The sequence below is a fragment of the Anopheles merus genome, chromosome 3R (assembly GCF_017562075.2).
Source record: "Anopheles merus strain MAF chromosome 3R, AmerM5.1, whole genome shotgun sequence".
Classification (NCBI taxonomy): Eukaryota; Metazoa; Arthropoda; class Insecta; order Diptera; family Culicidae; genus Anopheles; species Anopheles merus.
In genome coordinates, this window is record NC_054084.1 from 6,309,862 (window position 1) to 6,335,509 (window position 25,648).

A 25,648-nucleotide genomic window follows, 5' to 3' on the forward strand; every position below is an offset into this window, starting at 1 on the left:
GGTGTGTAGTCTTCATTGCTGTTAAATTCACTTTATTTCGCCAGAATCCCACCAAGGTCGTTTGTGCATTATTCATCGTCATCATCGAACTTAATGTGACTGTTTATCTTACGAATCAACTTCGTACGCCCTCGAATGCGCTCCGTCTTGACGCGCTTGTTCAGCTTGTCCTCCCGGTCGCGCATCATCTTGTCCCAGTACTGCTGCTCCTGCTCGCCGCTCAGTATCTGCGCGCTGTGCTCCGCCGAGCAGTACTCCTTCACGAGCGCAACGGCCGACGCGGGCGTATCGACGCGCACGAACGCCTCGAAGTCGCCCTCCTTCAGGTCAATATACTTCACGTACGGGTACTGCTTCAGCTCGGCCCGGAAATCCTTCACATCGACGCACGGTTCGCGAAACTTTATGCTCACGATCAGACCGGGCTCGAACGAAAAGAGCGGCCGCTTTGCCGTGGCCGCACTCTCCTCGGCCGCTTCCGGCTGAAGCAGGTGGTTGCCAGTACCGTCCTGCTCGCCGTGCTCCTCGTCCTCCTCAACCGGCATGGCGCCGTAGAAATTTACCCTCGGGGAGGATTTGATCGATTTGATCGCAATTCCACCGCTCGGATGGGAAGCAATCGTCTTCGGATGGCCACCCCGCTGATGATGATGGTGATGATGAGGATGCTTGTCCGTCTGGTGGAACAAGCGCTTCAACTTTTTTGCCTCTTCCTTTTGCAGGTTGAGATACTTGTTTCTCAGCCGGCGCCATTCTTTCCTGTGGAGGGATAAGAGAAGGGGACAATCAATTCAGCCGCCATACAGTTCCACTTTCGCTACTCACTTGGTCATTATTTTGAGCTCGTAAACCTTATCGTCCAGCTGTAGCTCTTTCTTGATGATGCTGCAACCCTTCCTTTGGCGGCATTTCTTCTTTCCAGTGTCCTGTTTCACATCCTGCCCATCGCCCTTTGCTTGGTCCGTCCCATCCTTGTTATCCTGCTCTCCGACGGGCTCTTCCTGATCCGACTGGAACTCTTCTTCGCTTGCTGGCTCAACCTTCTGTCCATTTGCTTCCCGATCCGACTGCTGATCGTCCTGTGTGTCATCGTCCTCGTCACTCGTTGGGTCGATTTTGTGTCTCTTTGCTGGTGGTTCGTCACCATCCTCCTCGCGCTTGTTACCATCGTCTTCAGCCATCGAACCGGTGGACGATTCTATCGGCTTCTCCATCTCAGCACCCTGTTCGGCTTTCGTTTCGCCAGAGCCTTCACCGTGCTGCGTTCCCTTTTCCGGTTCGTACGTCTTGATGCTTGCCATCTTGGCCGGATCCGTCGTTTCGTACGCCAGCACACCGCCAAACGTTTGGAACGCTTTCAGCGCCTTCTGCACACTCGCCTCCTCGTCGAACTCCACAAAGCCAAACTCTTTGATTTTGCCCGAGTTGCGAAACTTGGGCAGCGATACGTACGCCACCGTGCCGTAGCTGGAAAACACATTCCGCACCCAATCGTGGTCCGCTTTCGGTGGCAAACTTTCCACGTAGATCGTACACTCTTCGCTGTTGGCCTTCACCACAACCTCCGTCTTGCGGCGCACCTTCGCCCGATCGTCGGAAAGCTCCAGCAGGGTGGAATTTTTCAACGCATTCGCTATCTCGTCGACGTTCGTAGTGAGGGCTTTGATTTTGTTGAACTTTAAAAACTCTTCCAGTGGAATGACTGTTGGGTATGGAAGGGAGAGAAAGGTTGAAATTAGACGATAATACAGGGTAATCGGATGGATACGAATCTTACATGGCCCATTCCGCATCAGCTGTCCCATGTAACGGTCTTTGGTCAGGTTAGCGTCGGAGAAGTAAAATTCTATCTGCTTGCGAATCGAGTTGAACTTGTGCTTGCTCCGGTGGCGTCCCTTTGCCTTCGCCACAGCCTTATCCTTTTCGGCATCTTTCCCAGCATTTGTCTTTTCCAGCGATTCCATACTGAACTAAAACGAGGTGGAAAATTATCCGCTTTTCCGGTACCGCGTATGTTTGGGGTTTGTTTATGTTTATACAATTCCTGCCGGTGAGAGTATTTCACGCACAGCAGCACGACAGCAGTGCTGCCAGACAGGACGTACAGTGCTGTACAGTGGGCGACAAACGTTTGACAATTGGCTAAATCAGTTGGCTTTCAAAGCGCCGCGGTGTGATTTTCTCCATATTCGTTCGCTAATTTCAGTGTTTAATCGTGTCTGTGTTTAAAGGAAATATTTTTGCAATTTATTGTTAAATGTTGTGATTTGTGATGTGTTTTCAAGTTATCTTACAAAAAACAGTAAATTCCTCTTACTAATTACTTATCCGGCAACACTAGCAAGAACGGAAAAAGCAATGCGAATTCTACGCTCTTCGTTGTGCCGACATCCTCATAATTCTCAAGGTAATCTGGTCCATGGCGGTCAGTACCAGATCTCCGAAAGGTCTTGTAGTTAGTCCGTGCTGGAAGGGTCGCTGAACACCTGCCTGGTGGGACATATGAGCCTGGCATTCCAAGGACATGCCCCGGCGAATGGCTCTGCAAGTTCGTAATAAATCCCTCACCTTCTCAAGCCTTCTACGATCGATGATTGTTTCGGGGATGAGATGGTCCAGGACATGTGTCCTTAAGATACCAGAAGCAATGTACAACAGACCATATATTGTTGGGGTTTTGGAAATGCGCAGTAGGCGCTTCCTTAGATACGCTTGTGCAATGCGTCGTCCTCGGATAGTAGATTCTCTTCTGCCATCTTGAGGCTGTTGTTGGTGATCATTCTGCTGTAATTTCGTGAAGGTTCTTGAAGCCAAACAATGCAAACACTCCGCCGGGTAAGTTCCTTTTACACTATTTATTTGTTCCATTGCTCTAACCGCAATACTTAATAACAATATTTTAAAAAAAAGTGGGATAATTTAACCTACGTTCACTTTTCTCTTCGCACACAGTCTCTCTCATGATGATGCAGCAAAGAACTGTACAAGCAAACGAAGCTGTTTAGCCCTTCTGCTGCTAAAGTAAATATAGCTATCACGCCTGTTTCGAAAGGAAAAATCGTATCACACCTTTTTTGCCTTCTGCTTCGTTTTAGTAGAATTTGTTCACTATCTAGGTAAATAATTGATAGATATTGCAAGCGCCGTATTCTGATCTTTTTGTACCCAATTTGACTTCTAAGTAGTAGCGACCGGTTAGCTAAGCTAACGCGTGTGCAGTTTTTGTGCTTCCCGTGAATCCCGAAACCCTTCCGTGTGTAGCGATAGCGGCATTAAACCTAAAACTCCTATCCGGATCCGCACGGGGTGTGAATGTGTAGAGAACGTTCTTTAGTAGTAGTAGTAGAGCTTAAGTGCCTTGGGAGGGGGGGAAGTGGGGTAAATCGTTGCAGTTAATGGAATATGTAAGCAATCACATGGCGAGCAAACCCCGCTGGCGCCTTTGCCGCAGATGAAGTAAGAGTCTTTTTTTTCCTTTTTGTAAGTTAACATCGCCACCTGGCTGTCTCCGTCGGGTCTCCGCAGAGTACCGAACGCCTATCACCTTCCCTGTGCTCCCATGCGACCCATATCATTTCTTCTTGTTCTTTTTGTTGCGCTGCTCCTCCAGCTGCTTGATGTAGCCGTAGTTGTTGATCTCCTTGTACTCGTTGTCGCACTTGAGCAGCAGCTCGTACCACTGTTCGCCCTGTACCCGGGGTGCGTCCACTGTACCGCCGTAGACCGCCGGCAGACACTCCTTCGAGATGTGCTTGTACAGCGACTCACGATCGGTGCCGTGGAAGATGATACGGTTGCGCAGCTTCTCGCGCAAGATCGGCTTAAACAGTGCGAACACCATGTTGAAGATCTTTGGCTGATTGATAATGTGTATGCCCTTGATGCGCAGCGGCACCGCGTCCTGCAGCCAGTCTACGATTCTCTTCGCAAACGGTGGCGTAAACTGCCACGCCTGCTGGAGCGTCAGCCCGTCCATGTCGAAGATTACGACCGCACCGTGCACCTGCGTTTCGGGCTCGAGCATAGCCGCCTCCAGGAACAGGACGCAGCCCTTGAACACCTCGTCCAGGGAGACTTCCTTGTGCTTCCAGGTTTTGCCCAGCTCCAGCAGCAGCACACGCCGTCCGAGCTGATCCCGGTTCGGGAACACGGCCAGAATGTTTTGCTTGAAGATGTTGGCCTCCTTCGAGGGCATCAGCTCGTTGTACATGTCGAAGTGTTTTACCTTGAACTGGTAGTACCGCTGGATCTGCAGACGGTGGAAGGTTTGCATTGCGTTAGGGACTGCGGACAGTTTGAACCATTTTCATCATATTCTTACCAGCTCACAGGCACTTTTGGCGTAGAATTTGCACGGACGCAGGAACCGGATCATCCAGTCATCGTTGTCTAGCGGCACTACCAAGTCTTCAACATCTGAAACACAGAGGAGGAAGAGCAAAGAACATTTGAAATTTTGAGGTCAGGTAATTGAATTTTTGCAAACATTTAGATTGTTGAATGACGCATTTCAAGATCTTTCGCTTCAATGTGGGTTACACTGTAATTATTGGTTTGTTGGGAGAAATAATCATGAATCATCGTTGAAGTTCCACACGTGTGTGTGTGTGAGTGATCGTGTTGTGAACGCTTTGAGTAATTGGCTTTGGTGTCCAGTCACTGTCGTCGTCGTCGTCGTCGTTGTGGTCGTCCGTTCGATGTACAAATTATCGTTGAACGTCGTTTCGTCATGATCAACGATCAAATGCGCTGGGCAAAGCGCTTCTCAGGTGGCGCAAGGTTACGAGTTAAGTCTAGACCAGAGATGGGAGAAGAATGTTTTGCTTCAGGAGATTTCGGAATCGTACCACAACAGTAATCATACCCAAGCGATCGGAAACCCCTGGTTGGATGGGTTGTGGTAAGGGAATGGTGCAAAAAAAAACCCACTTCCCTCTGCTCACCATGCATGACTAATGATCGTTTGCGAGCATATCCGTAAGATCGCTACATTTTCTGAATATCTCGCTGCTCTAGTGGAAGAACTCAGAACTCAGAAGCATATTGACATAGCTCGAGTTGTCATGACCAATTTCAAATACTGATCGTTACGATCGGTTGATCACACACAAAAATGATCACAACATTGTGATGAATTCTGAAGTGTTTGATTACACACAAGGATGATCTCAATGGTCAGTTATGCTGTTGATGGTTTCAATTACCACCTAAAATACGCACAACTAGACTGTTTTTCGTCGAGTCATGCTTTTGCAAAACAGCAGCTTCTGTAAAGGTGCAAAACAGCGCTCAGGGGATTCTTGATCTTTATGAACTTCATGGACATGATTGGAGAGGGAAGATTCCTACATCCCCACGGATGATGATGACGGATTTAATTAAGCTTCGATGCGGTAATTTGTTGTGCTGCTACACATTGATTGATGGGATTCTACTCGTCTCTCTCTGTCTCTCGCATTTTGATGCCCAAGGGCAAAGCGATCCAAACGGTCGGCACGTGGCTTGCTTCTTACCTTTGAGCAGTGTGCGCAGCTCCTCGATGGCGGCGGCACGAATTTCGGGCGTTTCGCGCAGCTCATTCTTGGCCACCTCCTTGCCGAAGGGCGTCAGATCCTCCAGCTCAAACCGGAGCACGTAGTCGCCCAGCTGCACCGAGGGCAGCTCCTCTACGTCGGATAGCATCGTTGGTACCCCTGTGGAGGATGGAAGTGGAACAAAGTGGAACAAATTAGGTTATAAGGTTTATAAGAAGCCTGAATAGTACAACTTACTCATTTTGGCTGGAATTTAAATGTCTTTTCGGGGTCAGGGAACGGGAATGAATGTTTAATGTACAACTGTATGATAAGCGAACTGTGGAAGTTATTCAAAAAAGGATGCCCAATGTACACAATTGTAACCCAAAACCCGTAACTGAAGATCTTTACTACATTTCACACAAAGAAATCCATGATCGTCTTCATTGCACCAATTGGTTCCAATGTGACCTTTTCAAACAAAAACATCTAACGATGGTAGTGCCTGCTTCCGTGTTAATCAAACAAAAACCTCCGAAATTGTAAATGGTTTCGTTTTTTTGTACAACGGACCAAGCCTCCAATTGCGAAACCTAAACTCTCAGGTGTTAATTTGCCGCGGGCCGCTAATCGACGGACGCTTCGGATCCCTCGGACCCTTGAACCTAACGAGACTGAACTGCATTGCGTGAGCTGGAGCGCCTTGAAACTGCACATTTATGTTCTCCTTTCCACCCCTCCGGGCACCCACGAGTCATGTTGTTTGCCCGCAATTAACCAACTACCCGCGCTGCTGTCGATCATCTACCCGGTGCAACCAACCCACCCAACCCCATTGTCCGATCAGAGAAACGCGATCGTTATCACCAGCAGCAGCAACAAAGGTACATCATCAAACGGTGTTCAAAGTTCTCATGACGCAAGCCATCAATCCTTTCCCATCTTCATTATTAGCTTGACGATCGGTACAAATTATCGTTTGCGCGCCAGGATCGCCCCCGGACAGGCCACGCCAAATCTAAAAGGGGGAATGATGTGCTTACGTAAAAAAAGGGCGCAGGGAGGGGTTCAGTTTGCTCGGGAGATATGTTTGCGCCCGGGAATCCGTTTAATTGGTACAACAACTTATTGTTGATCGTTCGTAATGCATAAGGGAGATGGTAAGGAAATCGGAGGAAATCGGTTGGAGTAGCTCAAGCATTAACTGACCCGAACCTCTCCCACCGCGCGCGTATCTCTGAGATCCGGCGATCGTTGCGTTTTTGATGCTACATTTACACCGGGCGTGCCTACGATATGGAGCGATACCGTCAGCGGAAAGATCGTTGCGGGGAGATCGTTATGCAAGTGCAATGTAATATCCATGTTCTTTGGGCGTCGTCATTTCGTGTATATTAGCACACAATTGAACGCATTTGGTGCGTATCTACAGCAGGCACCACTCAGTAACAGCTCACTCTGGGTCACCCCAAAATGAAGTTAACTTCTCGCACCAGTTCGACCAGGTTGCCACCTTTGCAAATACCGTCAGCGGAGTAGGTCGAAAGCAAACATTTTAATGCAAACCAAAACCAAAAACTGCTGCACCACATGGGCAGCTGGAAGTGTATTTGAGTTCGGAGGTTTTTTTTTTGGTTTATCTTTGTTAAATTGAACACAAACATGCACACTTTGGCGCTGCGATGCGGTGGTGCGTTGGGGGTTCACCTTTCGCTGTGGAAAAACACGAACCGACCCCCTCTTTGAGGTTCCAATTCTGGTTACTTCAAACCGAAGCCAGCAATCCTTGACCGTTGGTCCGGCGGTTGATTTCGAATTGGAAGGGAAACTCACACTCAAGCTTGTGTGCCCTCTGTGCCGAAGGTGCGTGTGCGGTTTATGGAAAGTGTAATGCTACCACCTAAACCCTTCATACAAGAACTTCGCGTGGGAATGGGTAAATGTCTTCGATATCACTAGGAAAACACATTTTGGGGAGTAATTAGGCACTTAATTAGCTTTTGCGGATCACTTTTTGGATTTGAGGACTGGGTTTCACACAGTCATTTGTGAATTTTTTTTTCTAAATCACCATTTCCGTTTAACTTTGTGTAGAATGTAGTAAATCAAACTTATTCTCTGTCCTTTTCAACATTATATTTCACTAATGTATAACACTTTTCAACCACAAATTGTACTAACATTCGTCTCACTGTATTCAGCAACACACTAGATCACAGCACAGAGTGTGCAGAGCGTCGATAGCAGAAAATCGTCGGCAGAGTCGCTTCCGTCGCCCGCGAACGTGTCTCGGCAACTAGCGAGAAGTGCGGATCGATGAAGCCGCTATATAAAAATTCTGAGCTCACCTGCAGCTCTGTCGGCTGCTCTCTCAATCTACCCCGATCGTGTCGATACACAACACAACACACGATGTTTGCCAAACTGCGCCTGTATGCGTGTGTGAGTGTACATGATGCGTAAAGTACGATGCACTTGCGCCCGTTGGGCAGCAGAAGCGCGCGCGCTGATGGTTTAACAAAAAAAAGAAGACGGCGATGGGTATGCATTCCCGCTCACAGACTTAAGTGCATTTCCAACTGGGAATGGAATAGGAAGCAAAGATGTGCAATACAAAACCAACCATCCAATCCATGTCGGTTGTTGTTGGTGATCGTTTGCGAAATGCGCATTCCCTTGCGCACACCAAGAAGAAGGGGGCTGCTTTGGTTCGCTTTTGGGATGGTTTTGCTTCCCGATCGAGTGCATTCACTCCCGCGGTGGCATTGGACAGATGATGGGGAGGGTTTTTGTAAACGGAAAGTAGGTAACCTTGAGAAACTACGACATTGTCGGGATATGATCTTGTCTCTCGGGGTTTTGTCCATAAGCGAGTGAACAGGGGATGTGTTTGTTTCGGTAAAGGAAGGGATGAAGGATGGAGCAAAGCAAACCTGACCCTTAAGATCATGGCCGGTCGTGTTGTGTAAGCACATCGCGGAGCATGACACTCGATCGAGATGATGATCCTCACGTGTACCGGCGTGGGGGCGGTTATTGATGAATCACACTACTACGCTAGTGCGCTGTGTGCCAGACGCGTAAATAATGTGCAAATCATGTAAACTCACTGTTTTACCACAGTTAACGTCAATGCGGGACTGTGAATGAGCGAGTTGATCGGGTACAAGAGATTCGGCAGCGAAATACAAGAGATTCGGCAGCGGTCGTTCTGTAACTAGAATCTAATATGATTTTAGTAATGATTTCTCATTAAAAGGAATGCTTGACCATTTAACGGCCAATTTGGTTAGAATAACGTTCAAAGCAAGCAAATAATAGCTGCGTTGCCCTCGGAATTGTAACGCGAGGTGATTTAAACGAAAAACCGACAAAAGAGTTTCTCGCATCAGTGCGCGCGCGAAGCATAATGAAAAGCTGTTGATTAGAGCCGTAAACTTTACAGCAGTCATTAGGGGTAAATGTTCATTATTTAATAGTTATTTTACAAACTTTCCATTAAACTGTAAATGGATTTTCGGTTGAGTGTGAAATTCACACCTTTTTCCGGTTGCCCCACAAAAACCCAATCGCTACACATCCGTTTTCTGTTGTGCTTATCATTGTGTGGCCTCATTTCAACCCGGAAGTCGTAGCACATCTTCCAACAAAGCGTTTAACAGTGTTCTGTATCGTTTTTTTTGTGTTTGTTTTAGGTGTGAAGCAAAAATCAGGAAATTAAAGCACTCTCTCGACCTTCATCCCAGTTCCGAGTTCATTCTTTCGACTCGAGCTGTAGACTAGACAGGATGGATTGATTTGCAACGATCTGGAAGGTATGGCAGTATAGGAAGTCCGAGTTGTGCGATCGCGAGAAAAGCTGGCGGTGGTAAGCAGACTTGCTGCCATTTCCCCCCTCCGCTCCGAAAGGCTAACTAGTTAATGAAAAATTCATCGACGCGACGCGCACGGCGTACGCGCGAGTGTGGGCGACGACGTACGCGTCAAGAGCGTGCTCCGGTTCTCGTCGGTCGATGCAAGCAACTGCAGGATGGTAATGTTGCGTCTGGGTCCAGCACGTCCATTCGCGCTCTCGATCTCAATCATTGGGTAAATTGATTCTTCTACAAGCGTAGACGGAAGAGAGCTTAGGAAGCTCAAACCACACACATGGCTAGTCGCGTGCAAGTGTCCGGCGTCGCGGGCGAACGTCAACATCGCACATCGTAGGCACATACATATTATTAAACTCACACGACGGTACGGCACGTTCTCGAAGCACTTCTATTTGCGCGCCTAATTCCCGTCCCCGTGCGGCCGTGTGTGAGGTAATCGAGAGTGCTGTTGTTGATAGTTTGTCCACTGGCCGGTGCATCGAGTAAACCGACTCCGAGGGTGTTCCCTCGACCGCACTCTGCGGCAGTACTTTACCGGTACCGGTTTCTGTGGCACTTCTATCTAGCCCTACCAGTACGCATTTCGTGTCAATAGTGGTCGAGAGCACGGGCGCGCGCTAAAACCACTCTCTTGGATCAAAGGTTGCTCTATGACACAATACATCCGGACGTACGTGTGTCGTCATCGTGGCAGGTACAAAATGGGAAGCTATCATTTGATACGATCGAGCTCAGGTACGATCGATGATCGAGCGGGGCAACAGATATTAATAAGCAGTGGCGCGATGCAAAGAAGGTTACATTGTGTCGTTTCATTCCAGCGCCGGGTTCTGTTTTTCCTGACCCCTCGGTGGTATGATATGATAGATTGTTGTGTGTCTGTGTGTGTAACACTTACTGTTTTGCCTGTTTGACGGCCCTACTGGGGAGTTGGTTGACACTGTTCTGCTTTGGTGGAGCTTTTGCTTTTCCCGAACTTTGGAACTTCAACACACGCAGCTGGTGGCTTAAGGTTCAGCTTAGGTCGATGGCGCACGGGGGTCGTTGGACGTCGGCTGCAAGGCAAAGGGAAAACAAGCGTATTTCCTGTATTAGAACAACACAATCGGTCACTTTATATCATGCGATTTTGTATGATACACTCAGTAAGCTACATTTAAGAGGTTACAACATTAAAAGAGAGCACTGATTGTTTCGTTTCTTCAATTTGACTCTGAAGCGTTGTTTTTGCTACAAGCTACACTGGAATTGAAGAAACTCTTACACCAGATTGTTCAGACAATTAATACTCGCTAGTCAAGTAACTGCACACACACACACACAGTCTGGTAATCCAATTGCACTTCAATTGCTCAATCTTCACTCTGCGGACATTGGAAGGTTTGTTCCTGCAAATGTCTTTTTCGAAGCGTCGTTCGAAGCGCGCACTCGGAACGTTCTATCACTTCTGGGCCTATCGTACCGATAGTGTCGAGTTGCAGAACATTCGCCCGGTCATGCTTAGACTGACGAATCTATTTATCGTGCACAGCACTTCTTGGTGTACCCGGCGACAACGCGTATCGAGGGAGGGTACGGCATTGGGCGATATGGCTTTGGTGACGAACTCCGCCTCATCAGCGCCACGCAACCAAATTTGCATAACTTCTAGCAAGCAAAGCACTTTAAATCGCACATTAAAGCTGTATGAAATAGCCCTGTTTTTTGTTACACCGATTACAGACACAGGCACGCACGCACAGAGGTGGTCCACATGCATGTTACATGCAATTTTGGGAAAATAGGGTTGATGCAATACTTAAGAACCGATTGATACGCTAACTGTGTTTAGCTCTGCATCACTCGGAACTCTTCTCTTGCGCACGCACGCACCCACAGTACCACGTGTGTTTGCAATCCGCGTTGCTGATGCGTACAACCACGTCACACCCACGTCCACCGGAGATGAGATGTGACACCGAACACACACACACACACACACGCCTACACCGATTCTCTGATGACGCAGAATCCTTTGCACTCGCTTTGGGGAGACAAGTTTCAGATAGGAAATCCTATTGGAAAACCACAACACTGTTGACGCATATGTGTTTCCAATGGGAGAGAAAGCGCAATTCACATGCCGCCGTCTGTGTGCATCAAAGATGGGGGTTGCCCTTGGCAACGGATGACAGTTACCAAAGACACAGTGAATAGGGGAAGTTTGGCACGTGCTCGTCTGCGCAAAAGCACAAAGCAGATGGTTTGGTAGGTACGTTGCGGAACAGCTGATTCTTTGCGGGGAGTAATAATAATAACACAAATCACTTTACTGCTTCCAGCGCATAACCCACCGTCTTTTCGAGGAGCCCGCCAGAGGAGTCGCACTTAATGCACTACCAGACTTAGGCACACTACCGGATGGTCACAGTACGAGATTGCAACTGACGCTGCCTGCAATAGGGATGAACCGATATATAACACTTGCAAGTCTGGGGCACACCGCTGCTTTGGTTTGCGTTTCGGAAGACGGAAGTGTGAGAGTGACCCAATGAGGGGAGAGGGAGGAGGGGTGGGGGGATAGGCGTGTACTGCTATGCATAAGGCACACAAGGGGGCGGATGATGATGATGATGATTGCCGCCCGACGATCCGATCGTCGGCTTTGTGTGGTTCGACTGTGTGAGCCACTTATTCACTGTGCGCACTAGACGCGCGCGCCCTATTGCCACTTTGACTCCGAGATTGTGTGGCCTCCTCCACGGGCGCCCTGTGCCGTTCCGGGCAAGTAGGAAACAAAGCGAAGCTGATAATGTGTGCACATGCAGAATTGCTGCTGCTGCAGTTGGGCGCAAAAATAGAATGGAAGCGATTTTTTGCTTGCTACTCTCACCACCACCCTCTCCTCCCGTAGGGTTGGAGATGCACTTTTTTGCGTTCACTCACCCCGCTGTAGCTAATCTACACAGTGCACGTTATTCACGATCACCGCAGTCCGCACCATGCAACGCACCAGTGTTCATAACGGTTCCCGGGTGAGTCTTAAATTAGAATTTAAATACACACTGAACTTTGAACTTTTGGTAAGGTGTGCCGTATAAGGAAGTAGGAGAAATGTGCGTGTGAGGTGGGGCTTTTTGTTTTGTATAATTGTGCTTGTCACGCATTAGAATTTCTTTGTGCGATGAGTCACTTCTTTATTTATTTGCTAATGGAATTAACTAACGCACAAAGCATTTCATCATCCACCGCTTGATGACATTGCACAACTATCCCGGGGAGGGTCTTCCTTCTTTCACCGAGCAAAAGTACACCTGGTACACCTCTATAGCTCCACTAATCACTTTAAAATGAACACACACACGAGGAAAAGTTTCAATTTCAAAACCAACCACACGACCATGAAACAGTTTCCACGGAACGTTGAGCTCTCTCAATTAACTCCGTTTAGCTCGGTGTCGAAAACGCGGACATTTTCCCATACAACAGACCAAAGCATCTTGTTTTTCGCTTCCTTTGCGTGACTGCCCTCTAAGCTTGCACTAATCACCAAAGCTCGTCCAACAATGGTACCTTAGTTTTTCTGTCTTCTATGCTCACCACTTGAACGACCACACAAGAGAGCGACCCGAAAATTATAGTAACAGCACCACCAGCAGCAGCAGCAGCCAATGCTTTTGCTACCTTCCGCGACCGAAATGTTTGTCCTACTGGTGGTGCGCACCCAGCAGCACAGAAGACGGCCACGGGCGTGCACGCCCGCCCGCCCGCCATGCAGTTCGGCCGGCGTGGTGTATTCAAATTTCTTCAGCGACCTCCTACTCCACCGTGTGCTATTCGCTTGGGTCCAAAGCAAAGCTTCACCTAGCTTTTGCAGAAAGAGAGCGCTCTGGCGGTGAGGTTTGAGCGTGTGAGCCACGTGAGAGTAAGAGAGGAGTGGAGTTGGTACAAACCCGGGCTAAGATTCCATATTTATGACGGGTGCGCGGGGTGAAAGGGGACGAATTGGACACTCGACCACCAGCCAGCCAGCACCACCCCGTTTGTAGATGCCGGAGGTGTGTGTTTGGGTGTGTGTGTGTGTGTGTATTATCTACTGGTTGCCAAATGGTTTGCACCAGTTGCTCAGTTGCTTATGTTGCGGTTGCAGTCCATTTTCCTCCCGTGTGGGCAAACCGCTAGCACCCGAGAGAGACAGATACTCCAAAGCGAAGGAGCACTACGAAGTGGCCTGGCAAACAGTTGGCGCAGGTTTGGTGAACATACATCCCCCCACTGTTGAACGATGTCTTGTGTTTTTGGGGTGTGTTGTTGCTTGTAGAGTACGGTTGATGAGATGAGGAAGGTCGCAGGTGCGCGATCCACACGTGAAGATGAACAACGGAAGCTCCCCATAGTGACCACAGCAGGCTAGATTGCTCACCACACCGGAGATGGATTGCGCAATGGCTGTTTGATTCATAATAATTGCGTGTGCCATCATTACTCCGAGTGGTAGCTGAAATGAAGCTTCTTCTTTCATTCACGCAATGTGTTTGGTGTCTCGTGGCACGTGGAAGCAAGCGCAGGCACGCAACACATTACGCGGATAAGTATGTGGTGAGAAACGGAAGTACGTCTGTCTGAGCAATTGTGCTTTAATGGGAGAGCAACATCTGTTTGGTTTGGGACGGTCGGTGCTTAACATGCGGAAGCCTACACCTTGTCTACAACAAGAGGAAGATGCTGTTATGGAATGATAAAAATTGCACAAACAAAAGGCTGTTATCGCGGTGGAATTGGAATGGATATCGACTTAAAATCATACGAACAACTTTGTTTGTGAATCAACTCACTGTTGCCGCCACAGAGCGAGGTGTCTGACCACTCACACACAATCGGTGTCCCGTGTGATTTTCCACACATCATTTCCATAGCACAAAGTACAGTGGGGGTATGCAGGATGTGTGTTACCATTAATTTTAGGTTAATCAGATGTACCCCCGAGGGTGACCGAGTGCGCCATACGCTGGAGTAGTGATGTGCTCCTTGAAGCGCACCCACGACTCCGATTTGACTTCGGCTATTGTTAAGTCCGATTCCGACTACGACAAAATCCGAACCATAAGTTCCACCCGGAGTCGGAGTTGGAGTCGTCCGGAGTCGTTCGTTGTGTGTATTTTTTTGTCTTTCACTTTGCGCGTGCACTTCGTATGCAGGGCTTTGTTTCGAAGGCCGACTCAAGCCGACTCCGGACGACTTCGACTTGAAACGACTACCTTCCGGAATTGATTCCAAAATTATCGAGCTCATCACTACCCTGCGCGCGCGAACCTTTTGCGCAAAACGCGGAAACGAAACACGCGCTACGCGCAAAACAAGTCGCAATCGGGTGGAGAGCGCGCGAACAAAAACCACGGGGTGCGTGTATATTAACTCCCAATTTTGTGTTTTTATCTTCTCACTCGCTTCTCCCTCCGCAACTGCTTCCCCGATGCACAACATCTTCACGGATCATCTGACGGCGGGTGATTATTAGATTGTAAATAGCCATTTGTTCTCGTGCCTCGCATGCGGCAAACGAGCGAACGATTGACTTCTGTGGCGCGGTTGTGCGGTCTCGAGAAAGTTCAGCAAATCGGTGAGACCGGGGGGACAGCAAATGAGAGAGAGAGAGGTAGTTAATTGCATCTTAATGCAATATTGTCTCCTCATTAGAGGGGAACAACCACCGCGGTGGTTAGAAGCAATAGCGGCGTTCTGACACGGAACAACAGTTCAGCTGAGAAAACAATGTCGGGGAGGAGGCAAACTGCCTGAAAAGGTCAAGTAGGGTGCCATCATCATCGCCATCATCTCGATCGGTACTAATTTCCTGGCAAATCAGCACAGAAACAACTCGCGCACACACACATGGGTTCGGATTGCCCGTTATCAGTCAAAGTTTCTTGCGGTTTTTTTTCTGAGTGCTTAGTAAAAATATTTCTTTTATTTCATTTATTGTATGCGTCGTCTTTGCGTTTTGGTTAGAGTAGTTCGTCATTGGTTGCTTAATGCATTTTATTGACCAGCGCAGCGCTACACCTATTCAAATTGCGCACTTTCTAACGTCTTTTAACTTCTCTCGCGTGTGAAAGTTTGAAAGATCCGATGCAAGCAAGCGGTTCACAAAAGAATGAAACGGTTGTATTATGTCGGCCTTTTCTAGGAATGAATTAGAATTTGTGTCTTTTTACCTGCCTCCATCGTTCAGCTTGAATTGTAGAAAAAAAATATAGCTACACGAACCATCGAGTACGGCAAGCTGTGGGGAGGTTTTTTTTTCTTTTCTAACTTAAAACAATTCCTACACTAACTATCTGCAATTATTAAAAAAAAAAACAATTACTACACACACGTGAGTTTGATGATGATCTCAGTCCGAAGACAAGATTTGCGATGAGTGAAGGAACATGAAAACAAAGATGAATTGGCCCTTATTACAGCAGCGAGGGAGGGAAAAAGCTGCCTGCTACAAAAAAGAATTACAATTAATCAACAACAATGCTTTCTTTTCCATCTTTTTCTGCCCTTAACCTATTACGAACCGGATATTACATGAGCTTCCGTCTCTTCTCCGTGTCTTTTTTTCCTGTTTGCTTCTAAATTTAATTCCACAAACACGAAGGACATCAAACATACATACGAACACACTCGCAATCATACACACACACAGACACACACACATACTCATATAACACACACACATTCTTTCTCCACACACCCGAATCACGAGCAAACCTTCCCCCGGCCATCTCTTCCTATGGGTCCCGCGCTCTGCTCAAGCCATCCGCTCCCGGCGCCGTTTGAGAGCTTTCGCCTTGCGGGCGGGATCCCGATTCCTGTATCAGTTCTTGGCGGCGCCGTTTGGATTTGGTTTAATTTTCTCGTACATAAAGTCCTGCATCACATTCCTGCCCGGCGTCCGCAGCTTCTTCTGCACGAAGTGAAACTGATCGCGGGCAAACTCGTACAGCTCGTTCTCCATCTGCCACACGGTCGATTCCTTGATCTTCGCGACCGTTTCGGCGGCCGGCTCAACCTTGGACTTGGTTTTGCGCAGGTGCGATTTGTTTGACTTTTGAAAGTGCGTCACCGCACCACGGTAGAGGCGGGGCAGCGAAAGCTCCAGCAGCTCGATAAACTCGTCCATCTCCTCGGTCAACCCGACCAGGAAGTAGTCGTTCGCTAGGTTGCGCTTTGCCTGCTCCAGGGCCCAGCTGCTGCCCGGGTTCCAGCATTCCGCATGGTGCCCGCAAAAGAACGGAATCTGCAGCCACATGTTGGTGGGATCACAGTCGGGCTTCTGGCGGGCGACACACTCGTCGAACGTCATCGTATCGCCGGCCCGGTGGCGCACGAGGTACGGGCGATAGTCGTCCCCGTAGCGCAGGAAGTAGTAGTACGACACTAGCCGATCAAGCGGCTGCCGGATAAGGTTTATGTACAGCGGTTTCGATGGCATGCCGAATCTGGGCGAGAGGAGGAAAGCGAAGTAACGTTAGTAAGCGAACACGTGGGGGCCTGCGGGAGGGGAGCAGTACTTTGAAAAGTCTAAGAAAGCCATATGTCCATGGTAGAAGGCAGGTTTCATGCTGTCCCATGCGGTTATGTTCCGCACAAACTTGAGCTGGAAAAGGGGAAAGTGGAGGATTGAATTTAAATCGTGTTTAGACATGCCCCATTCATTCGTCACGCCGTACCTGATTAGGAAGCGACAGTACGTGCATGTTGGCGGTAATGTTAATGTGCAGTACGTGGAATGCATTCTTCTTGCACAGATCGTAGGTAAGGTTGACGAAGCTGGTGCTGCCCGTCTTCGGTACCCGGTTGTAAATTATCACAAACTTTTCATCGTAGTTCCGGTACGTCGTGATGTCATCCACCTTGGCCGTGGCCGTCTGCCAATGATTGACGTTGCTGTGTATCAGTTGCTCATTGTTACCTATGTGGTTACCATTGAATGAGGAAGAGCCAGAGATAGTGCAATCAGTCTCAGTCGGTCACCATCAGAGTGCCCATACTCCCAAATCTTACCCTCAGCGAGATGAATCGTTAGCTGCTTATCGGCAAGGATGACCTTCGTCGAGAACCAGTTGTACAGCAGGATGAACGCAAAACCCACAGTAATCAATATGAGCAGAAACAAGTATTTTGTTGTTATCATTTCCGTTCCTGTACCAACCAGGAGCAATACTTCTTTCCTATCGCTTTGGCCACCAATCACCTACAACAACACTCTCTGGTGGTTAGGGGGGCTGTGAGGTGGGTGAGCTAGAAGAATACACTAAAGGCCGGAGAAGGTATGCGGAGAGATCGTTCACTACTACTGAAAATTAGACACAACCACGATCGAGGGGAACATTTTTCATTCCGCTTTTCAGCATTCTACGTGTTTTCTCCTGGATGGTGTAAAAACGATAACAAATGGTCTCTGACGTACTGCGGTCTGTTGTTTACCTTTCTTGTGTTGACAGTTGCCTGTAGGGATGGTCGTGCAGAAGGGACGAAGTGTTTGAACAGGGCGATGTAAACGGAAGCACGTCTCAGTGCAGGAGGGTATTTTTATTTTTCGGTTATTTTTCTTTTTTCAAGTTGTTGTTTTATATTTGTATTTTCAGACCAGATATCTGCAATACGAGATCTTCGGCATTAGCCAATGCTCATCAATTCAAAGATGCAACTAAAACTGTTTGAAACCTGTGCTGATGAATGAAACTCCAACGGCTAATTCAAACCCACGCAGCTTCACAAAATACCCACAATCATGACCGGTGAGCGCTCCCGCAGTGCAAACACATTCACTCCTCGCACACTGTCCAAAGTTGTTGCTTTTGCTTGCCTTGTTGTTGTTGTTGTTGTTGCTGGTCGCGAAAAATCGCGAAAACGGAGATCCATCAAGCAACGACGACGAAGACGACGGAGACGGTGGATTAATAATTAAGCCCTCGGTAAAGAACGGGGCGGTAATCGCGGGAACGGACAGTGCGACAGACAACGAGGTCCGACCGTCGCATTATCTCATATTCTCGCAAGTGGCAGTGGAGGCATTCTCCCCACTGCAGGAGGGACCCACCGGTAAAGCTATGCTTGCGATTCTCGGCGTAGCAGAAGGGCAACAAGCATAGGAGAGAGAGCACACACAGCATTTGGTGTGGTAGCGGACGACGACATACGTTTGGCGCGATTGCTTCCATTACGGGCGGCGGTGTGTGTAAATTAAGGCACAAAACGTTGCTCCAAATGCGATAAAGCGCGGTGGTTGTGTTGTCGCGCGCGCTCCTGTCCGTATCAGCGTTCTTTTTTTTTTTTTTTTGGTGGTGCGGAGAGTGTGCCCGAAATTTTTCACATCCCGGATTTGTTCCTCGCTGGCAGTGGATGTGCTGTTTTTTCGGTTTGTGAATTTGTGATTTTGTGATTAGAAACAACAAGAGGAGAGAAAATCATCAATACAGCCATGACGCGAACAAGAAGTTTGCCATCGAAGACGATGGAAGGGTGCGAAGACAAGCGGTCGGAGCAGAGGTGAGTCACTTGCCGATGGATGCATCTAGAAGGAATTGGTGACTTCATTTATCGTATCTCGCGTCTCTTTCGCGTCTCGCAGGCTGTTGCACAAATGGACCCGCTACTCCAGTGCCAAACTCGAGGAAGTGGAGGAAACGCTGCTGTCAGGTGGGTAGAAAGGGAGAGCAGCAACGGCTAGCATAAAACATAGAAGGCCACGCTAAGCAGCCACTGGCAACAACCTGTGGAAAGGGGGGTGGGGATACGGTGCGCACTCGCGCGCAAGAGGCTGGCGCGTTTGTTTACTGTGCAAACAAGTTTCTTGTTGCTTGCTGCGCGAACCCGTTGTCCTTCCCTGAGGGTTAGACCAAATTCTCGATGGCTCTTGCACACCTTGTGCCTCTCATAATGTGCATGTGGTTTTTTTTTCTCCTTTCTTTATAATGCTCCTTACCCTTCTTTTGCAGCCCTTCGGAAACCCTTTGAAAGTATCTTCGTCGAAGTGGGTCAGTGTGTCGGGACGAACGATAAGATACGCACGGTGGCACTGAACCGGGAGTCGGAAAACATTCCCGTCCTGCTGCTGCACGGACTCGGGGCAGGTGTGGGGCTGTGGGTGCTCAATCTCGATGCGATTGCCGACCACCGGCCGATGTACGCCATCGACATACTGGGGTTCGGGCGTAGCTCTCACCCGAAGTACGACGAGGATCCGATCGCGGCAGAGCGACAGTTTGTCGCCTCGATCGAAGCCTGGCGGGTGGCGATGGGGCTGGAGCGGATGTACATCTTGGGCCACTCGATGGGCGGCTACCTTGCCTGCAGCTATACGATAACACATCCGCAACGGTAAGATAAAGCCTCCCTTCCACTCATTATTAGAAAAGGGGGTTTAGCATTTGCACTCATTTCCAATTCCAGGGTGGCTGGTTTGATTTTGGCCGACCCGTGGGGCTTCATGGAGACACCGCCGAGGATTAAGCGAAAGTATTGGATCCGCATCCTGTACCGCACTGCACGGAAGATGAACTTTTACCCGCTGACGGTGGTGCGCATGGCCGGCCCGACTGCGGCCTGGATTTTAAGCCGCCGGCGGACGGATATTACTTCGCGTTTTGAAGGAATCGTACCGGACGAGCGGATTGTGGCAGACTATCTGCATCTTGTCAACGCGCAGAAACCTTCGTAAGTTAGGAAAATGGTTTAGAAATGTTTCACGTTACTTCAAATGGTTCCTCTTTCTTTGCATTACATTAGCGGCGAGACGGGTTTCTGTGCCATACAGAAGAATTTCGGTTGGCCTATCAACCCGATGCTGAAGCGCATCGACCAAATTGATCCCACCATACCCATGACATTCATATACGGATCCGAATCTTGGATCGACTTTGAAGCAGGCGAAGTGACAAAGCAGAAGCGTGCGGGAAGTTTCGTCCAAGTCAAGGTAATTGGTACCTCAAGGCTGCTGATAGGGTGCGCTGCTGTCGTAATTAAACTAATCTCGATCCATTCCTACGCATCTTGCTTCGTTGTAGATAATCGATAACGCTAGTCATCATCTGTACGCGGACTTCCCGGACATATTCAACCAGCACGTAAACGAAGCTTGCTTCACATACGACAAACGTATCAATGCGCAGAGCAAAGTGACCGAGCTTGTTGCGGAAGAGTGAACCACCCCTCACACCACCACACACCCTTCTACGGTTTGGGAATCTTCTTCCCGTCCTTTTTTCCCCCTCGGGGTGTGCCACTCCTCCCGACGAAATGCCTGCTTAGTGATTTTAGTGCGACGAATAATGCCATCGTTTAAAAAAAAAATGCCTCGAAATAATGTACCTTTTCTACTGCCAGCAAAACGTAACTGGACACAGCTGGACACACACAACTCTCTGCGCACAAAGTAACAAACACTAACCTTAGGGTGGACAAAGACGCACAAAAGCAAGCAATCCTGAAGAAAAAAGAAAAACATGGGCATACATGGCACGGTTTGTGTGTGTGTGTGTGTGCGTGCGTCCCCACCATGTGAACGGATAATGCTCTCCTACTATATACTCCACACGATCGCGTGCAACGCAAAAAAGCAGTATTTTCGATAGACACGAGTGTGCGTTACGGCGAGCACAGGTAGTTAGCAAAACAGTGATGCCAACAAACGTATATTACTAGAGCCTCCAAAAACATACTAACTATATGTTCCTTTTATTGCGAGAAGAAAGTGCGTAACGAACCACCCAGGCATAGAGACTATTGTTAAGCCATTTTATGCTTCCCATTTATATTGTCCGGATTATATTCCCTCCCAGTGGTTTTTTTTTGGGTGAACCACGCGACACGGATCAGTGCAACGAGCATACAGCAGAACCATCACCACCTCCTTCCTTCCCCCCATTTTTCTCTTCCCTAAGATCGTGTATTCATCCCAGATGAAGTGATAATGTTAGTGGAACACACACACTGTTTAGTGTTTTAGTACAATCTTTTGAAGCGATAGAGAGCGATAGAGAGAGAGAGAGAATGCATTTTATATTATCTTCTGCACAGCAGCAGTTTTGTTACCAGTTAGTTGGCGGCGTGTAAACATTTTTGTTCGTATTTTACACATTAGATTTTACCTAACAACGGTTGAGCAATGACTAGCGTCTTATGAACGAAAACAAAACAAAAGAGAATAAATAATTGGCGACAAAAACAAAACAAAACAAAAGTACAGCAGTATTACGAATTAGTACATTTGTATGGAACAGAACTGAAACAAAGCGAGATTTGGAAAGGTGTGCGTGTGTCTGTGTGAATCTTAGTATAGGGACAAGAAATGGTATTTTCTGTCTGTCCGAGGGACAGAAATAACCATACACCCATCCGCTCGTTTGTTTTGGAGCAGTCTTGGTTGATGCTTTTCCTACATCTTCCTTTAGGAGATCAGGAGATCAGGAAGCAAGACACAAACATGGAACGATTTGTTAACTTTTCATCTCGAAATCGTGTTAACCCATTTTAGATTCAAAAACACAAAGTGTTCCCCAACGCGCATTCAGCAGCATACGGTTTGAGAATAAATATTTATTGCGAGCTCCTAAGCGTCGTTTGTGTTTGCGTATTGAATTGTTTTAGCTGTTTTTTTTTTTTTGGGAGAATTTTGCAATAAAATTGATCGGTCAATGTCGAACCAACAACCGATACGGCGAATAACCGTACGTATTTGGGGTATTTTTTGACGGCGAGGGATATTTTAAAAATTCAGTCAAACAGCTGTCAAAAATCACCGATCGCGCCGACCACTGCGATGTGTGTTTGTTTACATTTTGTTCGATTGCGATTCCGCACGGCCATCGCGCGCCATCGCGATGCTATTATTTTCTTTTTTACGTTGTGTTTTGAGTAGAATTTAGATCAAATCTTACTTGCTTGATTAAGTTTAAGATATTTTTGTCTTTGTGATGCGTTAGTTTATGTTGTAGCAAACCCGTTTACAGCTTGTGAACCTGGGAAACCTGTTGTGTTCTACTAGCGCAAAGAAGCCTTGGGAGTGCGCTCTCGGTGGGGGAGATTGCAAGGTGTACAAAAATAAACTTCCTTCCAACCTTGGGTTGGTGCGCAAAGAAACAGTTCTCCGATTCGATAGTGCATGGTCGCACACGGGCAACATGCTGCTCAGTAATAAAAGGTAATAATCAACCATCATTCTCTTACGCAATGGAATAATCAACTTTGTTTTCAGATACGGATTTGTGATTCTCTTTCTGCTCGTTGTGGATTGTTTTCAACCGATTGCTCCTTCGTTTATTGAGTACATATGGCCGACAGATGAGAGTGGTAAGTACGGCCTTAAGAAGCAGGGAAATTAATTTGTGTTTTCATCGATGCACTTCTTCCCGTTTCAGCCGAACCATCGACGGCGATAGATGCTTTCCCTTCTGTGCCGTACGAGCTTTCCGATGCGGATGAGAGCTTCATCCGGGAAGCCTCCAAATGGCTCGGCACGAAGCTTTCCAAGCTGGATCTCTGCCACCATCGCATCATTTTAAAGCTAAAACACTCCTGCCACGAGCTGAATGCCGAACAGATGGGAAAGCTCGCGGTGCTATTGCTCAACTGTCAGTCCGATTCGGAGGGCCGTGCGGTGTTTCCGTGCAGCGAAGAAATGTCGCTCCGTCAGTGTACCGAGCAAATGGACCCGAACACGTGGAACGCGTACCATTTGATCACGAACCGCGTAAAGGCGGTTTGTGCTAGCGTACGGCACGAACAGTTCCGTGGACTTACCGAGCTGACGGTGAACAAGCTCATGAGTACGGCACACGAGCAGGTGCGTATGATGGACGAGCTGGCGGAGAAGCAGTCGCAGCTGCAAACCATCACAAAGCAAGTGGTTGAGCAGATGGTGGACAACAATGAGCGTATCGTCAGCCAGCAGGGCAACATCCTGAAGCTGGCCGAGGTGCACCGTGCCAAAGTCGAATCAAACTATCGCGATTTACTGCGCGAGAAGGGCGTCATTAAGGCCGGACAGCAGGAGGTCGCGGTACTGTTGACGGATCTGCGCAAACGGATCGACGATAGCGTGAACCAGCTGGAGGAGCAATCGAAACGAAGCAAAGTAAACCATGGCGCGTTGCTAACCGACCTGGAAGCGTTACAAGCGCACGCAGCTCAAATAGCGACGAAGATTGACGAAACGGGAGTTCATTTCGCGCAGCATCATCGGGCCGTTGAAGAGCAGTACGGGTACACGTTGGAGCAGCTGCAGCGCATCAATGCCACCGTGGCCAGTATGCTGGAATCGATTCGCACGTTGCAGCACGATTTCAATCGTCAGCTGGCGTGGCTGGTGGAAAAGCTCGGTGGTGGTGAGAAGATTCTGCCAAAGTTGAACATCATTCTGCTGCACATCGGATACCTGCTGCTGGGTATGATTTGTCTCGCGTTTGTCGGAGCGGACAAGCTGTTACGTTTTGTATTTGTTGCTGCCGTGCCGGGGAACCTGATCGGTGGGCTGATGGAGCTTTTCGAACCGGACGTGTTGCGCCTATCGGTTGGGTTGGGCTGTGTTGCAGTGGTGGATTTGCTGTCTCGCTTGGTTATGAAGCTTCTGGCAGTTCGTCGTTCCCCATCGAAGCAACCCGTGGTGGAAGAACGCTCTGATCAGAGCAGACAGCAACGGTCAGAAGTACTCAGATCTACGAATGGACACAGAGTTGTACGTCCCGCTGAAGACAGTGAAGAGGAGGAAAGTGAACCAGAGGGGCTGAGACATCGGGAGCGCTTCAGTCGAGAAAAATCAACCAACCCTAACCTGGTCGATACCGTTCGGCGTAGTGTGTCACGGCTAGGGGAGGATTTCCCAAGACGACGCAGTATGACCCCGGCGGAGAGAGCGCTTGGCATAACCAACCAGTGTACTGCTCGAACGATCCGAGGAGGCGAATGTCGTGCTTTCACAATGCATGGCTCTGAGTTTTGCCGCTTGCATCAGCCGAGAGGAGTTTAGTGAAAGGGTACGTACGTACGCATGTTGAATTTATTTATTTTTCTTGGTTGAGAAGGGTTTGGATGGGTGTGTGTTGACCATGTCATAGGGTTTGTTAAAGTTTTTTTTTTTTTGTTGGCCTCGCTAATTTAGAAAACAAAAAATACCTCAAGTAGTGTAATGTAAAATGGTACAAGTAGGAGCAAAATGGACAGCCCTTAGAAAATCGAAGGAAAGCAGGAAATATGACAATAATTGTATTCGGTATTGTATGGTTTGTTACAATAATTTTACCTTTATTTTAGTTATTTTCGTTTTGTTAAGATTAGCGATATATATTTGATATTTGGTTGAAGGATTGTGTTTAAGCTAAGGAAAAACTGTTTTTATTTGTTAGGGATTCCAACTTCAGTTCAGATAAGATTCAGTTCATTTGCAGATACGATTTAGTTCATTTCCTATTTGAGCTTATGATTACCGTAAGAAGTTTAATGATTACATGGAGCAGAATAATAGAGAAATTACAAGCAATTCAACAATACAGTACAAAACCGGGAAAATGCCATTCAGAAAAGAATTAGGTGTGTAAATGAGATAATAAAATCAAACCGTCTTCTTTAATTAAATTAAACTCTCTTTTTGAAAGAAACCCTTAAAATAATCGATGTAACATTCCAAATGCATTATATTGCAGCTTTCGAAAGCAAGACCCTTGAACTTTTAGATTTAAAATTAATTAAGATTTGCATACAGATAAGAACGGGATTTTGTCAATTTTTTGTGAGAAAAGAGGGGTGAAAGTGTGCTTGCTTTTAAAATACACAACTCATGATTCCAGACAGCTGATAAGAGCTCTAACACCGTTATAATATCCGTTGGATAGCATCGTCCTGCTAGTTTGCGGAAAACTATGAGGAAAAAAAAAAAACAAAAGTTGAACCCTTTTCCATGATGTATCGGAATGCTGCAAGACCCCCATTTCCGTTCGCGATATGGTACATACAGCCACGCCTCCCATTCATGCTTGTTTTAGGCACGGTTTTATGCGCGACGGCATGCCTCCTTCTACCACTATCCTGGCGGCTGGAACCGTTCGCCGGTGCTTATTTCCGCCGTTGCTATAGTGACATAGCGCAACGGCGGTGCAGGAATCTGCCAGTTAAATAAACTTCTCTCCCACCACCCAGCCTTCGAACGGACTGTGACTGCGCCGGATATAGGACTTTCATTATTGAACGCAACGTTAACTAACAGCAACGGCAAGAGTATCAAATATGGAA

General features: G+C 47.8%; 5 protein-coding genes across 9 annotated transcripts; 2 read left to right on the forward strand and 3 right to left on the reverse strand.

Moving 5' to 3' along the window:
• Window positions 1–19: 19 nt before the first annotated feature.
• On the reverse strand, window positions 20–2,135 carry LOC121596238 (la-related protein 7). Its single transcript, XM_041921002.1, has 3 exons — window positions 1,778–2,135; window positions 826–1,702; window positions 20–759 (listed from the first exon to the last, which is right to left on the reverse strand). The coding sequence occupies exons 1-3, from the start codon at window positions 1,962–1,964 to the stop codon at window positions 69–71; spliced, it is 1,755 nt and encodes a 584-aa protein (XP_041776936.1). The 5' UTR covers window positions 1,965–2,135; the 3' UTR covers window positions 20–68.
• Window positions 2,136–2,836: 701 nt separating this feature from the next.
• Window positions 2,837–10,373, reverse strand: LOC121596249 (alpha-tocopherol transfer protein-like). 5 transcript variants are annotated; one of them, XM_041921019.1, is made up of 5 exons: window positions 7,698–7,835; window positions 5,772–5,780; window positions 5,514–5,693; window positions 4,322–4,416; window positions 2,837–4,249 (listed from the first exon to the last, which is right to left on the reverse strand). In XM_041921019.1, the coding sequence occupies exons 2-5, from the start codon at window positions 5,773–5,775 to the stop codon at window positions 3,572–3,574; spliced, it is 957 nt and encodes a 318-aa protein (XP_041776953.1). In that variant the 5' UTR covers window positions 5,776–5,780; window positions 7,698–7,835; the 3' UTR covers window positions 2,837–3,571. The 5 variants fall into 5 exon arrangements, with proteins under 5 accessions (XP_041776953.1, XP_041776952.1, XP_041776950.1 ...); XM_041921018.1 differs by having other exon boundaries at window positions 5,772–5,795; XM_041921016.1 differs by having other exon boundaries at window positions 5,772–5,837.
• A 4,976-nt stretch (window positions 10,374–15,349) lies between these two features.
• Window positions 15,350–17,949, reverse strand: LOC121596245 (heparin sulfate O-sulfotransferase). The gene is made up of 4 exons (XM_041921010.1): window positions 17,426–17,949; window positions 17,092–17,333; window positions 16,933–17,018; window positions 15,350–16,860 (listed from the first exon to the last, which is right to left on the reverse strand). The coding sequence occupies exons 1-4, from the start codon at window positions 17,553–17,555 to the stop codon at window positions 16,236–16,238; spliced, it is 1,083 nt and encodes a 360-aa protein (XP_041776944.1). The 5' UTR covers window positions 17,556–17,949; the 3' UTR covers window positions 15,350–16,235.
• Window positions 17,950–18,053: 104 nt separating this feature from the next.
• On the forward strand, window positions 18,054–21,978 carry LOC121596244 ((Lyso)-N-acylphosphatidylethanolamine lipase-like). Its single transcript, XM_041921009.1, has 6 exons — window positions 18,054–18,913; window positions 18,996–19,063; window positions 19,363–19,744; window positions 19,817–20,080; window positions 20,153–20,339; window positions 20,431–21,978. Exons 1-6 carry the CDS (start codon window positions 18,846–18,848, stop codon window positions 20,566–20,568), a joined length of 1,107 nt encoding a protein of 368 aa, XP_041776943.1. The 5' UTR covers window positions 18,054–18,845; the 3' UTR covers window positions 20,569–21,978.
• A 205-nt stretch (window positions 21,979–22,183) lies between these two features.
• Window positions 22,184–24,525, forward strand: LOC121596239 (protein brambleberry-like). Its single transcript, XM_041921003.1, has 3 exons — window positions 22,184–22,565; window positions 22,620–22,714; window positions 22,783–24,525. Exons 1-3 carry the CDS (start codon window positions 22,546–22,548, stop codon window positions 24,387–24,389), a joined length of 1,722 nt encoding a protein of 573 aa, XP_041776937.1. The 5' UTR covers window positions 22,184–22,545; the 3' UTR covers window positions 24,390–24,525.
• Window positions 24,526–25,648: the final 1,123 nt, after the last annotated feature.

Bases quoted from the DNA above. Each gene is read 5' to 3' on its own strand.
- LOC121596238 (XM_041921002.1), bottom strand. From the start codon at position 1,964: ATGGAATCGCTGGAAAAGACAAATGCTGGGAAAGATGCCGAAAAGGAT. The intron at 1,703-1,777 runs GTAAGATTCGTA...CATACCCAACAG, and splicing joins GCTGATGCGGAATGGGCCAT to TCATTCCACTGGAAGAGTTT. The intron at 760-825 runs GTGAGTAGCGAA...ATCCCTCCACAG, and splicing joins GAGCTCAAAATAATGACCAA to GAAAGAATGGCGCCGGCTGA.
- LOC121596249 (XM_041921019.1), bottom strand. The intron at 4,417-5,513 runs GTAAGAAGCAAG...TCTGTGTTTCAG, and splicing joins GCTGCGCACACTGCTCAAAG to ATGTTGAAGACTTGGTAGTG. The intron at 4,250-4,321 runs GTAAGAATATGA...CACCGTCTGCAG, and splicing joins CCAAAAGTGCCTGTGAGCTG to ATCCAGCGGTACTACCAGTT.
- LOC121596245 (XM_041921010.1), bottom strand. From the start codon at position 17,555: ATGATAACAACAAAATACTTGTTTCTGCTCATATTGATTACTGTGGGT. The intron at 17,334-17,425 runs GTAAGATTTGGG...GTAACCACATAG, and splicing joins AACGATTCATCTCGCTGAGG to GTAACAATGAGCAACTGATA. The intron at 17,019-17,091 runs GTACGGCGTGAC...CCCCTTTTCCAG, and splicing joins TACTGTCGCTTCCTAATCAG to CTCAAGTTTGTGCGGAACAT.
- LOC121596244 (XM_041921009.1), top strand. From the start codon at position 18,846: ATGACGCGAACAAGAAGTTTGCCATCGAAGACGATGGAAGGGTGCGAA. The intron at 19,745-19,816 runs GTAAGATAAAGC...TTCCAATTCCAG, and splicing joins ACGATAACACATCCGCAACG to GGTGGCTGGTTTGATTTTGG. The intron at 20,340-20,430 runs GTAATTGGTACC...GCTTCGTTGTAG, and splicing joins GAAGTTTCGTCCAAGTCAAG to ATAATCGATAACGCTAGTCA.
- LOC121596239 (XM_041921003.1), top strand. From the start codon at position 22,546: ATGCTGCTCAGTAATAAAAG. The intron at 22,566-22,619 runs GTAATAATCAAC...CTTTGTTTTCAG, and splicing joins ATGCTGCTCAGTAATAAAAG to ATACGGATTTGTGATTCTCT. The intron at 22,715-22,782 runs GTAAGTACGGCC...TTCCCGTTTCAG, and splicing joins ATGGCCGACAGATGAGAGTG to CCGAACCATCGACGGCGATA.